The sequence below is a fragment of the Balaenoptera musculus genome, chromosome 5 (assembly GCF_009873245.2).
Source record: "Balaenoptera musculus isolate JJ_BM4_2016_0621 chromosome 5, mBalMus1.pri.v3, whole genome shotgun sequence".
In the NCBI taxonomy this organism is placed as follows: domain Eukaryota; kingdom Metazoa; phylum Chordata; class Mammalia; order Artiodactyla; family Balaenopteridae; genus Balaenoptera; species Balaenoptera musculus.
The window spans coordinates 25,253,190-25,267,588 of record NC_045789.1 but is presented as its reverse complement, the minus strand read 5'-3'; the positions used below and the strand labels follow the sequence as shown (position 1 = coordinate 25,267,588).

Below are 14,399 nucleotides of genomic sequence, written 5' to 3'. Positions count from 1 at the left end.
GAAACCTTTCCTCCTTCACAGCTCCCTCCCACTGGTGCAGGCCCCGTCCCTATTCTTTTGTCTCTGTTATTTATTTTTTCTTTTGCCCTACCCAGGTACGTGGGGAGTTTCTTGCCTTTTGGGAGGTCTGAGGTCTTCTGCCAGTAGGTGTTCTGTAGGAATTGTTCCACATGTAGATGTATTTCTGATGTATTTGTGGGGAGGAAGGTGATCTCCACGTCTTACTCTTCCGCCATCTTAAAGCTCCTCTAGGTAATTCTATTTAATAAATTTTTTTTGGAATCCAGATTCTCTTCTCTAGATATCTGCTTCTATTCATTATTTTGGCATAGATCTTTTTTAATATTTTATTTTCGTAGAATATTAAAATTACCTCCAAACAGGTTGATTTCCTTATCAAGTTGCCACCTTTTAGTATATTCTCTACTTTGACCCTCAGTAAACTTCCTAAAATCAAATATGATCATGTTACTTTCCTGCTTAAGGTATATTTAATGTGACTTCTTTCTGCTTTAAGAATTAAGTTTAGTCTCTGGCTATCTGTTTCAAAATTTTGTGTGGTATGTAAAAACCTCAATCTATTCTCAAGCATGATCTCCAAACCAAAAAATTTCCAAACAGACACAGAAAAGGAACTATTGCACCTAACCATAACCCTACATAAATGCTATATTTACCAGCTAGAAATACTTGGTTTTCTAGAACTTTGCTAGTAATGCAGCTGTTTCCTTCTTATGTCTGTGCCTTGATAACAAGTATCAAATCTGAAATTTGTCCTCAAATGCAACAAAGATAGAATGAAGATGAATAGAATCATAAGAGGTTGTCATATAATCTTTGTTTCATATATCTGGCTCCATTCTCTCCAAAATTGAACTCATTTTTCAGTTTTGAATGGGTATGCTTAAGATGGGGCCATGTTAATGAGTCTTTGAAGACGTCTTACTTTAGTCCTCTCTACTCACCCCCAAATTACACAAGTGCACACACAGAGTTGAGATTTATTAATTATTTACCATTAGTGTGCTGGGTTATTATTTTGCTAGAATTCATCCATATTGCTTTGTTTAGGTCTCCTTGTCAGTTTTTAAGATAACTGATCAGGATTAGGGGTTGAGTCTTTGATCAAGAAGTGTAGTGAATTTAACAAAGTCCGTGTATCCAAGTCCCACATACATGGCCGCCTTCCACAGATATTAATGCTAATGCATTCCACTAATGCTAATGCATTTATCATAGGTTCTTGAGAGAATGTGGTGCAATAAATATGTGCCTGTCCTTATTAAAAAGACTTCTGAATTTAAATAATCCAACAAGAAAGTAGAAAACATTATCTTAATTTAAAATATAATTTTCTACCCCTATATTGCCCTTTCCCCATTCCCTCTCCACTCTGGAAACCATTAATTTGTTCTCTATATCTGTGAGTCTGCTTCTTTTTTATTACATTCACTAGTTTCTTATATTTTTTACATTTCACATATAAGTAATATCATATGGTACTTGTCTTCCTGTGTTTGACTTATTTCACTTAGCGTAATGCCCTCCAAGTCCATCCATGTTGCTACAAATGGCAGAATTTTAAACATTTTTAATGGCTGAGTAGTATTCTACTGTATACCACATTTTCCTTATCCTTTCATCTGTTGATAGATACTTAGGTTGCTTCCATATTTTGGCAATTGTAAATGGTGCTGCTGTGAACATTGGGGTACATGTATCTTTCTGAATTCGTGTTTTCACTTTTTTTTTTATTTTTCACATATATACCCTGGAGTGAAATTGCTGGGTCATATGGTAGTTCTAGTTTTAGTTTTCTGAGGACTCTCCATGTTGTTTTCCACAGTGGCTACACCAATTCCCTACCAATAGTGTATGAGGGTGCCTTTTTCTCCACATCCTCTCCAACATTTATTTGTGTTCTTTATGATGATAGCCATTCTGACAGGCATGAGGTGATAGCTCATTGTGGTTTTGATTTGCATTTCCTTGATGATTAGTGATGTTGAGCATCTTTTCATGTGCCTGTTGGCAATCTGCATTGCCTCTGCCCATTTTTAATTGGGTTTTTTTTTAATTACTTTTTTTTTTTAACATCTGTATTGGAGTATAATTGCTTTATAATGGTGTGTTAGTTTCTGTTGTATAACAAAGTGAATCAGCTATACACATACATATATCCCCATATCTCTTCCCTTTTTCGTCTCCCTCCCACCCTCCCTGTCCCACCTCTCTAGGTGGTCAAAAAACACCGAGCTGATCTCCCTGTGCTATGTGGCTGCTTCCCACTAGCTATCTATTTTACATTTGGTAGTGTATATATGTCCATGCCACTCTCTCACTTCGTCCCAGCTTGCCCTTCCCCCTCCCCGTGTCCTCAAGTCCATTCTCTACGTCTGTGTCTTTCTTCCTGTCCTGCCCCTAGTTTCTTCAGAACCTTTTTTTGTTGTTGTTCCATATGTATGTTTTACCATATGGTATTTGTTTTTCCGTTTCTGACTTACTTCACTCTGTATGACAGACTCTAGGTCCATCTGCCTCACTACAAATAACTCAATTTCGTTACTTTTTATGGCTGAGTAATATTCCATCGAATATATGTGCCACATCTTATTATCCATTCATCTGTTGATGAATATTTAGGTTGCTTCCATGTCTTGGCTATTGTAAATAGAGCTGCAATAAACATTGTGGTACATGACTCTTTTTGAGTTATGGTTTTCTCAGGGTATATGCCCAGTAGTGGGATTGCTGGGTCGTATGGTAGTTCTATTTTTAGTTTTTTAAGGAACCTCCATACTGTTCTCCATAGTGGCTGTATCAATTTACATTCCCACCAACAGTGTAAGAGGGTTCTCTTTTCTCCACACCTTCTCCAGCATTTATTGTTTGTAGATTTTTTGATGATGGCCATTCTGACCAGTGTGAGGTGATACCTCATTGTAGTTTTGATTTGCAGTTCTCTAATGATTAATGATGTTGAGCATTCTTTCATGTGTTTGTTGGCAATCTGTATATCTTCATTGGAGAAATGTCTATTTAAGCCTTCTGCCCATTTTTGGATTGGGTTTTTTGTTTTTTTGATATTGAGCTCCATGAGCTGCTTATAAATTTTGGAGACTAATCCTTTGTCAGTTGCTTCATTTGCAAATACTTTCTCCCATTCTGAGGGTTGTCTTTTGGTCTTGTTTATGGTTTCCTTTGCTGTGCAAAAGCTTTTAAGTTTCCTTAGGTCCCATTTGTTTATTTTTGTTTTTATTTCCATTTCTCTAGGAGGTGGGTCAAAAAGGATCTTGCTGTGATTTATGTCATAGAGTGTTCTGCCTATGTTTTCCTCTAAGAGTTTGATAGTGTCTGGCCTTACATTTAGGTCTTTAATCCATTTTGAGTTTATTTTTGTGTGTGGTGTTAGGGAGTGTTCTAATTTCATTCTTTTACATGTTGCTGTCCAGTTTTCCCAGCACCACTTATTGAAGAGGCTATCTTTTCTCCAGTGTATATTCCTGCCTCCTTTATCAAAGATAAGGAAACCATATGTGCGTGGGTTTATCTTTGGGCTTACTATCCTGTTCCATTGATCTATATTTATGTTTTTGTGCCAGTACCATGCTTTGTTGATTACTGTAGCTTTGTAGTATAGTCTGAGGTCCGGGAGCCTGATTCCTCCAGCTCCATTTTTCTTTCTCAGGTTTGCTTTGGCTCTTCAGGGTCTTTTGTGTTTCCATACAAATTGTGAAATTTTTTGTTCTAGTTCTGTGAAAAATGCCATTGGTAGTTTGATAGGGATTGCATTGAATCTGTAGATTGCTTTGGGTAGTAGAGTCATTTTCACAGTGTTGATACTTCCAATCCAAGAACGTGGTATATCTCTGCATCTGTTTGTATCATCTTTAATTTCTTTCATCAGTGTCTTATAGTTTTCTGCATACAGGTCTTTTGTCTCCTTAGGTAGGTTTATTCCTAGCTATTTTATTCTTTTTGTTGCAGTGGTAAATGGGAGTGTTTCCTTAATTTCTCTTTCAGATTTTTTATCATTAGTGTATAGGAATGCAAGAGATTTCTGTGCATTAATTTTGATCCTGCTGCTTTACCAAATTTATTGATTAGCTCTAGTAGTTTTCTGGTAGCATCTTTAGGATTCTCTATGTATAGTATCATGTCATCTGCAAATAGTGACAGCTTTACTTCCTCTTTTCCGATTTGGATTCGTTTTATTTCTTTTTCTTCTCTGATTGCTGTGGCTGAAACTTCCAAAACTATGTAGAATAATAGTGGTGAGAGGGGACAACCTTGTCTTGTTCCTGATCTTAGTGGCAATGGTTTCAGTTTTTCACCATTGAGAACGTTGTTGGCTGTGGCTTTGTTATATATGGCCTTTATTATGTTGAGATAAGTTCCCTCTATGCCTACTTTCTGTATGCTTTTTATCATATATTGGTGTTGAATTTTGTCAAAAGCTTTTTTTGCATCTATTGAGATGACCATATGGTTTTTATTCTTCAATTTTTTAATATGGTATATCACACTGATTGATTTGCGTATATTGAAGAACCCTTGCATTACTGGGATAAACCAACACTTGATCATGGTGTGTGATCATTTTAATGCGCCGTTGGATTCTGTTTGCTAGTATTTTGTTGAGGGTTTTTTGCATCTATGTTCATCAGGGACATTGACCTGTAGGTTTCTTTCCTTGTGACATCTTTGTCTGGTTTTGGTATCAGGGTGATGATGGCCTCGTAGAATGAGTTTGGGAGTGTTCCTTCCTCTGCTATATTTTGGAAGAGTTTGAGAAGGATAGGTGTTAGCTCTTCTCTAAATGTTTGATAGAATTCACCTGTGAAGCCATCTGGTTCTGGGCTTTTGTTTGTTGGAAGATTTTTAATCACAGTTTCAATTTCAGTGCTTGTGATTTGTCTGTTTATATTTTCTATTTCTTCCTGTTTCAATCCAAGAAGGTTGTGCTTTTCTAAGAATTTGTCCATTTCTTCCAGGTTGTCCATTTTATTGGCATAGAGTTGCTTGTAGTAATCTCTCATGATCCTTTGTATTTCTGCAGTGTCAGTTGTTACGTCTCCTTTTTCATTTCTAATTCTGTTGATTTGAGTCTTCTCGCTTTTTTTCTTGATGAGTCTGGCTAATGGTTTATCAATTTTGTTTATCTTCTCAAAGAACCAGCTTTTAGTTTTATTGATCTTTGCTATTGTTTCCTTCATTTCTTTTTCATTTATTTCTGATCTGAACTTTATGATTTCTTTCCTTCTGCTAACCTGGTGGTTTTTTTGTTCTTCTTTCTCTAATTGCTTTAGGTCTAAGGTTAGGTTGTTTATTTGAGATATTTTTGTTTCTTGAGGTAGAATTGTATTGCTATAAACTTCCCTCTTAGAACTGCTTTTGCTGCATCCTATAGGTTTTTGGTCGTCGTGTTTTCATTGTCATTTGTTTCTAGGTATTTTTTGATTTCCTCTTTGATTCCTTCAGTGATCTCTTGGTTATTAAGTAGTGTATTGTTTAGCCTCCGTGTGTGTATTTTTTACGGATTTTTTCCTGTAATTGATATCTAGTCTCATAAATTTGTGGTCGGAAAAGAACCTTGATACGATTTCAATTTTCTTAAGTTTATCAAGGCTTGATTTGTGACCCAAGATATGATCTATCATGGAGAATGTTCCATGAGCACTTGAGAAGAATGTGTATTCTGTTGTTTTTGGATGAAATGTCCTGTAAATATCAATTAAGTTCTTCTTTTTTAATGTATCATTTAAGGCTTGTGTTTCCTTATTTATTTTCATTTTGGATGATCTGTCCATTGGTGAAAGTGAAAGTGGGGTGTTAAAGTCCCCTACTATGATTGTGTTACTGTCAATTTCCCCTTTTATGGCTGTTAGCATTTGCCTTATGTATTGAGGTGCTCCTATGTTGGGTGCATAAATATTTACAATTGTTATATCTTCTTCTTGGATTGATCCCTTGATCATTATGTAGTGTCCTTTTTTTCTCTTGTAATAGTCTTTACTTTAAAGACGATTTTGTCTGATATGAGAATTGGTACTTAGCTTTCTTTTGTTTTCCATTTGCATGAAATATCTTTTTCCATCCCCTCAACTTTCAGTCTGTATGTGTCCCTAGGTCTGAAATGGGTCTCTTGTAGACAGCATATATACGGGTCTTGCTTTTGTATCCATTCAGCCAGTCTGTGTCTGGGTTGTTTGTTTTTTGATGTTGAATTCTATGAGCTGTTTATATATTTTGGATATTAACCCCTTATCGGTCATATCATTTGCAGATATTTTTCTCCCACTCAGTATGTTGTCTGTTCATTTTGTCAGTGGTTTCCTTTGCTGTGCAAAAGCTTTCATGTTTAATTAGGTGCCATTTGTTTATTTTTGCTTTTATTTCCAATATAGTGGTAGGGGATTAAGAGATACAAATTATTATGTATAAAATAAGCTACAAGGATATATTGTACCTCATAGGGAATATAGCCAATATTTTGTAGTAACTATAAATGCACTGTAACTTTAAAAATTGTGAATCACAGTATTGTACACCTGTAACTTATATAATAATGTGCATCAACTATAGCTCAATAAAAAGGTAAATAAAATATAATTATCAAATTGATGGTTTTGGTCTTATTGATAGTGCTATGGCCCTTTACCCTAGCAAGTATTCCTAGTTGTATCCTTAGAAGCCAATGTGTATTTATCTGCAACCTTATTGTAATCGTTTCTAAAGATTCAAGATGCTTTGTGGATTTAATTTTTGCCAGATGATATTTAAAAACTAGAGCTGAATTATAAATGAAGCTGCTTTTGTTAAGAACAACAAAGAGTGAGTTTGTGGACTTGTGAAGTTGGAAACCAAATCAGTATTCCAAACCAAACTCTACTGCTGCTATCTCATTAAACAGCATTGGGTAGACGTTTAAAGATTTTTATACATTTTAATTCAGCTGGTAACTTGATTTAAAACAGCATTGATTTTTTTCCTAATCGTTCTTGGTCATGTATAACATACTAAATATCAAAATGAATTTGATACTATTTGAGGCTGTCTGTGCAACAGGGTATTAAATTCTTGGAGGCTTCTTTCCCCATGCTAATTTTCATCATTTTGCCATTATTTTCATTTCCCTTGGAGCTTTAGCTTTTTAGAATTATTATTCATTCTTTTCCCCGTATACCCCGATCATTAAACAATTAAACCTTTGTCAGACAGAGCAGCAAGAGACTTTATGGATAATGATGAGGTTGGAAACTCCCCTGAACAACCTGTTGGCTCACCTTGGAAGAAGAGCATCATGCCAAATTATCTTTATGTGCTCATGAACAATGTTCTAACAAGGGTGGATGGAGAGATTAGCATAGAGGGCAGTTCTAATGGAAGGAATGATAGCAAGATTCGCCTTAGCAAAACATGCTAATGCCTGGACAAGATGCTATCTGCTCTTGCTGCTAAATTAGGTACATATAGCTCTCTGCTATTTTACAAAATGAACTAGAAGAGAAATAATATACCTTTCAGAATTTAGAAGTCCCTCATATGACTATAAAGTGATTGCATAGAGATTATCCATTTAACCCAGTGTTTATGGTACATTAACTGGGTGGATTGTTTCTGAAAGTAAAAGTGGGATAGGCAGGAAGGAAGTTCATATGAAGGTAGCTGTAGGCTCTGCCTACCTTTAATTCTTAGCTTTATACTGAACTCTGAAGTAACCGAGATTTTTGCTGTTGCTGTTTCCTAAATGCAGAATTTCAGAGTGGGATATCAGGACTTTAGTGTGAAGACACATCTATATTAAACCAGGAATCATTGGCAGTGACATTTGGGCACAAATATTTGGAAGATTTAAAGAACTGTGAAGGTTGATCATGGAAATCAAAGAGGAAGGAGCATCAGAAGAAGGCCAGAACTTTCTGCCCACACCCCAGGCAAATGATACTGGGGACTTTCAGTTCACAAGTGAGTATGCATGCACCCCCCAAATTAACTAACTTTGTTCCTTTGCGCTATTTGTTTCAGTGTTCTGAATCTATGATATGCCTCTCATCTTCTATCTTGGGTGAGGTAGATGATCATCTATGAAATGGTTAAATAGCAAATAGAATCATCATTGTTGAATGTGTATTAAGACATTAATAAATACTTTTTAAGTACACTTTCTATTGAACATTTTTATAATCTCACGTGGAATTATTTTTTGGAACATGGAAATTTTCTCTTTAAAACCAAAGACATTTCAGTTGAAAGCATTAGGGCACAATAGTTACACTAGATGCTTAGCCTGTCACTGTCATACCTGAGAGCACTAAGTCACATAAATAGAGCAAGCTTGGCTATTTGGCCAAGATTTGCAGTTGAACATTAACACTGGTCTTTGTGCTACTCGAGTAATTAAAATCATTGGAAGAATTGTACGTTTTCTCTCATGCTTAACATCTTAGAGTTTGGGTTTGATTGTTTAGCATAAATTGTGTCTTTTTCTTTTCAGAAGATTCTTGTTGCCCAGTTATTTAACCCTGGCAAACATATGCCTAGCTTCTCATTTCATTTATATTATAAAAATAATCTTTAGAAAATGGTATTGGTTGGATGAGTTATTTTGAGAAATTTGATTGTCAGAGCTTACAGCAGATTGTTAATAACCTTTAAAAAAAACCCCACAGTATTTGAAATTAACAAAGACCTACCTAATGATTGTCACTTTTCCCTCTCTTGGAAAGTCTAAAATTGTTAACCATAACAATGTTAAATGTCAGCAGGAAATAAAAATAAATGGTTACTCTGCAAAAAAATGTGAACTCTGTAAATAAAAAATGGATGATTTTTATACCAAGAGGTGGTTCTAACAGTTGTCGACTGAAAAAAAAATGCACAATTTGAGAGCTGTGAGTTAAGTTTTATTTGGGGCAAAATGAGGACTATAGCCTGGGAGGCAGCATTTCAGATAGCTCTGAGAAACAGCTCCAAAGAGGCAGGAGGGAAGGTCAGTATATATGTGATTTTGGTGAAGGGAGAGTACATGCAATCAAGCACATATTTTTTGCAGAAGGTTTCTGCTAGGTACCAGGAGCAGACGTCACCATGCAGGGTTTCAGTGGTTTTCTAGATATGAGGAGATGCAAGAATTGGGCTCATAAAATCGTCATCTGAAAATATCTAACCATCTGAAGAGCGGTTCTGCCAGTTTTTCACAGAGCACAGAGTGCCTCATTCCTGCTCTCCACCCTGAACTCCTTTGAAGGTCAGCAGCTGCAGCACATGATTTCATCCCTGTAGAGGCAGATGGCAAGTGCCAATCTGTAGTTAACACAGTATATTCATAACCAAATGCTAATAAATTTAAATTGTATCTGATGGGTGCACCAGTAAAAATAAATGAGGAAAAGATTTTTACAATATTCTTACATTTCTCGGTCACCATGAGTGGTTACAAATGACATCCCAGTCCTCAGCCCCTCTTGTTTAGGAAGCCCCACACCATGTGTGGTCTTAGAGAGTCCATCTAGGACATTATCACTGGCCCCAGCCTTACCTTTCTACCTTCTAACCATTAGACATTCCCATTTCCTTACCTTTTTCTCAGACTCACTTTCCCTCCCACTTCATCTTCAATCATTTAGCCATGTTAATAGATTTGTTTTAATTGCCAGAAAAGGAATAGAAACATTAACAGAATGCTGATTTGAGCTATCAGTAAGTTGGCTGAATAACCACCATCATCATGTCCTGAGTAACCTAACCAGAGGTAGCTCTTTAATTAATAATTTACTATTAACACCAGGTTGGAGTGGTGTGAAAGAGAAATCTATGTTAGAGAGGACTTTGGTGAGGTCATCCTTTGTGAAGGTCCCATCTCCGTCTACATGTATCCAAAAGAAACAGAAACAGTTGAAAATATGTTTTATATTTGTCATGCGGCTTACAAAAGCAATGTTTCTGAGTTTTTTATGGCCATGGTGCTAAATAGATCAGTCAAATCTGTAGTCATATCTAGTTCTGCTACAAATATTATGTCCTGCCCTGAGAACCAACTCCTTATATATATGTCAGGACAATTAACTGAGTTTATTTGTTCTGCCAACTAATGCATTTATACATACTGGGCAGGCTGAAAGTAATATATGCTGACATAATTTTCATAATGAGTTAAATATCTTCAATCTGAATTTGTTCCTATTATTCATAGGTATTCAGAAGACTCCAAATGAACCTCAGCTGGAATTCATCCTTGGTAAGAAATTCCATCTTATTTATTTATAGCTATAAATGTAATAAGCCATTTGTACATATAATTTACAACTTTAGATACGTTACTTATATCATTATATATTTTATAAACTTTTGAATATCATTCTGTGAAAAAGTTTCATTCTGTAAAGTAAGTGTTATTTTCCCCAATTTATTAGTAAAGAATCCGAGCTGTGGGGCAGGTCAGCTCATGACGCAAGGATTGAGGGCTCAGTGGGTTTGTGCCTCTCAATCAGGTCTGCTCTCCGCAAATCTGGTGCCCAGCACTCATTCTAATACAGTGACCCGATTTTGTTGCTAATCAACATTTCTCAAAATGCATGTGTCTAATTATCTACTCCTTGGGCTGGAGACTGGGCTCATGTAGAGTTTTCCTTTATCCTCCTTTATGCCATTTACAAGGTTCATGCCCCCTTTCGGTCTCACTCACTCAAAAATATCCCCTTACTCTTTTAAAAAAATAATTAATTAATTAATTAATTTTTGGCTTCATTGGGTCTTTGTTGCTGGGCATGGGCTTTCTCTAGTTGCGGCAAGCGGGGGCTACTTTTTGTTGCAGTGTGTGGGCTTCTCATTGCAGTGGCTTCTCTTGTTGCAGAGCACGGGATGTAGGCACACAGGCTTCAGTAGTTGCGGTGTGTGGGCTCCAGTAGTTGTGGCTCGCAGGCTCTAGAACGCAGGCTCAGTAGTTGTGGTGCACGGGCTTAGTTGCTCCGCAGCGTGTGGGATCTTTCTGGACCAGGGCTCGAGCCTGTGTTCCCTGCATTGGCAGGCAGATTCTTAACCACTGTGCCACCAGGGAAGTCCCAATCCCCTTACTCTTCCATCTTGATGTGTGGACAGATCCTTGACTTTGAGAGTTTAATTTTAATTCAAAGCTTTAACTTGCTTAAGCAACTCTAAAGATCTGGTGCATGTAGAAATTTCTAACTTTGTCAAGGGTGAATTATTAAAAATGTGCACCCCTACAATATTGTAAACCAACTGTACTTCAATACAATTTTTTTTTTGCTTAAACATCAGTGGTTTTAAAAAAAATGTGTACCCTGAGGCTGGTCCACTACTTAGCTAGTGAGTGGGAGCTGCTTTGTGTTTGAATCAGGTATGACTACAAAGTGCTATTAGGGAATTAGCTGCAAAATGGTATTTAAAGGGGGTAAAAATATGGTGCCTATGCACTATTCAGAGAGGGTTTTTTTCCCCCCTCTCTCACTGTTCTCAAATATTTTGAAAGGTCCCGAATATCTTTACATTTTATTTGTATGAAGTTTTATAGAATTGTAAATGCATGTATTCAATTTCATATAGAGACACCAGATACATTTTAGTATCCAAATCTTTAAATATTGATATACATATTTCATAAAGTTATGGGAAAATTGAAATATATACATCCACTATCTGCAGTAGTTTTTAGTTGTTTGAAGTCCCAATTATTTTAGGAATATACTTTTTCATTATATAATGAAATAGGTTTCAAGTTTACATCCTTTGCTCAAAATATTACATTTTGAGGCATAACTTATTGAAAAGAAATAATCATAATTTTTTGGTTTTGTTTTCTTTCTCTTTCTAATAGATTTTATTTTTAGAGCAGTTTTAAGCTCACATCAAATGTGAACAGAAAGTACATCCCCTGCCAGAGTGGTACAGTTGTTACAGTTGATGAACTTACAGTGACAGATTATTATTACCCTAAGTCTATAGTTTACATTAGGATTCATTCTTGGTGTGATACAGTCTATGGATTTGGACAATGTATAGACATGTATTCATCATTATAATATCACACTTATTATCTTCACTGTCCTAAAAGTTCTCTGACTTCTAACTATTCATCCCCCTCTCTCCTGTAATCCCTGGCAACCACTGATAAAGCTATACTTTATTTATTTATTTTTCTAGAGAGTTCTCAGATGTTGTCAGATATAGAAAGCATTCATTTTTCAGAAAAGGAGCCAAGTAGCAAAGAAGGCCTAGGCACCTCTTGACTCACTGACTACTTGACTCTTGCTACTTGAGCCTTCATTTACTCATCTTCTATTTTTAAGAGAAGAAATTCATTTTTTACCTTTTTAACAGGACTTCTGAAAATGAAGATTTGTTAGACTAATTTGGTGTATTTCAAAACACAGAGAAAGCTTTCTTACTTGCATCCTGAGAACAGGGGAAATCTGAACTAGGCAGAAGCAACTGGAGTGGAGGCTGTTAGTCAAACATGGAGACAGAATGCCTGGGCCAAATACCTGTCTTCTGTTTCTTTCTTTTTTTTTTCCCAGTTAAATTGCCCTTTGGGGATCCTTGAAGATCCCATAACTCTCACCCAACAACTAATATATATACTTTTTCTTTTTTTTTTTTTATACTTATGTATATTATTTCTTTTTTTTTAACATCTTTATTGGGGTATAATTGCTTTACAATGGTGTGTTAGTTTCTGCTTTATAACAAAGTGAATCAGCTATACGTATACATATATCCCCATATCCCCTCCCTCTTGCGTCTCCCTCCCACCTTCCCTATCCCACCCTTCTAGGTGGTCACAAAGCACCGAGCTGATCTCCCTGTGCTATGCAGCTGCTTCCCACTAGCTATCTATTTTACATTTGGTAGTGTATATATGTCACTGCCACTCTCTCACTTCGTCCCAGCTTCCCCCTCCCCCTGTCTTCTATTTCAATTAAAGTTATTTATCTTGTTCAAAGACCTAACTATACTAACTCTTTTGAAAGCGCAGTCAAGTTTGGGAACAATGCTGTCGTCACTTACATTTCTGGCTTTGAATCATAATCTCAGAGATGAGCAGCTCTGAGAATTTATTCATAATAATATTCCTCCCATTTAGAAAAGCAAACCTTAATTTTCTTTTTTCATATCTATTCAAAAAATACAGTAGAATTCTTAACAACAGGTAATTTTATCATATGGCAGGAAATGCCTGATGAGTAAACAAAAGAAAGTTATTTAGAATCTTCAGGGAATTGTGTTCTTGATTCTGGAAGATGTATTTCCCAAACTGTTTGTTATGTTTCTTAGCACTTTAAGATCCTTAACTGTACCATCTCTTGAAGAATTTTTTGAAAAAACTACTCTTTCAAGGAGATTACAGCTAAACCCATGTAGGTTTTACAGTATATTTTTGTCTCTTTTTTTCCTTTAAGTTTTTTTTACTCTCACAAATTATTCAAGATTTCATCTATTGTATAGCTGACTTCACTTCATAATTAAAAATGAGAGAATAATAGTTTCTTAAATATTTTTGTCATCGTTTAAGAATGTGCATGTTTATTTAATCAGAAAGAAAGCAAAGCATCTTCATACAAAAAAAAAAAAATCTAGGAAAAAATGGAACAAACAAGGTAAGAGACTTTTTTCCACCTAATTTTCCAACTAAATTCTTTTTGGGGGGGGGGGATTTTTTTAATTGAAGTATAGTTGATTTATGTTGTGTTAATTTCTGCTGTACAGCAAAGTGATTCAGTCATACATGTATATACATATTTTATATATTCTTTTCCATTATGGTTTGTCTCAGGATATTGAATATAGTTCTCTGTGCTATACAGTAGGACCTTGTTGTTTCTCCATCCAACTAATTTTTTTTTTTTTATATTTGATTATCATTTCTGTACCAAAGTATTCAAACAAATTAAGAGTTTCAGTGGCCTTGCTTTTTAAATTGGGAAAACAGCCACACTAATTTTGTAGGTGTCCTATTGCTTTGTATGAGTTATATTCCATCAAGGATTTGTCTCTGCCTTGTCTATATGCCGCTATAAAATCATTATATCTTGCTGAATTTCCTCTGCTACATCTTTATCTAAGTAAATGAGTTAGGAGATGTTTAGTCAATTGAGCAAGCTAATCAGCTAAAAATAGTACAATATATGCACGTACTGATAAAATGAGTACCTCATGCCCATTGTCAACTGTATTTCTAGTGGGTGACTGCATTTAAATTCTGTAATTCACCCTTACACCTACAACTCTGCTTCCACATGTCTTTCATTGTTTCACTTGTGTACATTGATACCCTTTTTATTTTCACAAAGAGAAAAATAATTAAAAACCCAAAAGAACACAGATTTTGTTTACAGTCTAATAAAATTGTTTTCATTTCAACAAAGCTGGCATTTAAGAAG

General features: G+C 35.6%; 1 protein-coding gene across 8 annotated transcripts in view; it reads left to right on the top strand.

The window, feature by feature from the left end:
- Positions 1-14,399, top strand: part of INPP4B (inositol polyphosphate-4-phosphatase type II B) — a 745,855-nt gene that overhangs the window by 384,240 nt on the left and 347,216 nt on the right. For all 8 annotated transcript variants that reach the window (XM_036853321.1, XM_036853318.1, XM_036853314.1 and 5 more), the window contains 2 exons: positions 7,757-7,968; positions 10,196-10,240. In XM_036853321.1, the coding sequence (XP_036709216.1) occupies positions 7,878-7,968; positions 10,196-10,240 (136 nt within the window). In that variant the 5' untranslated portion in view covers positions 7,757-7,877. The remainder of the gene's footprint in view (positions 1-7,756; positions 7,969-10,195; positions 10,241-14,399) is intronic.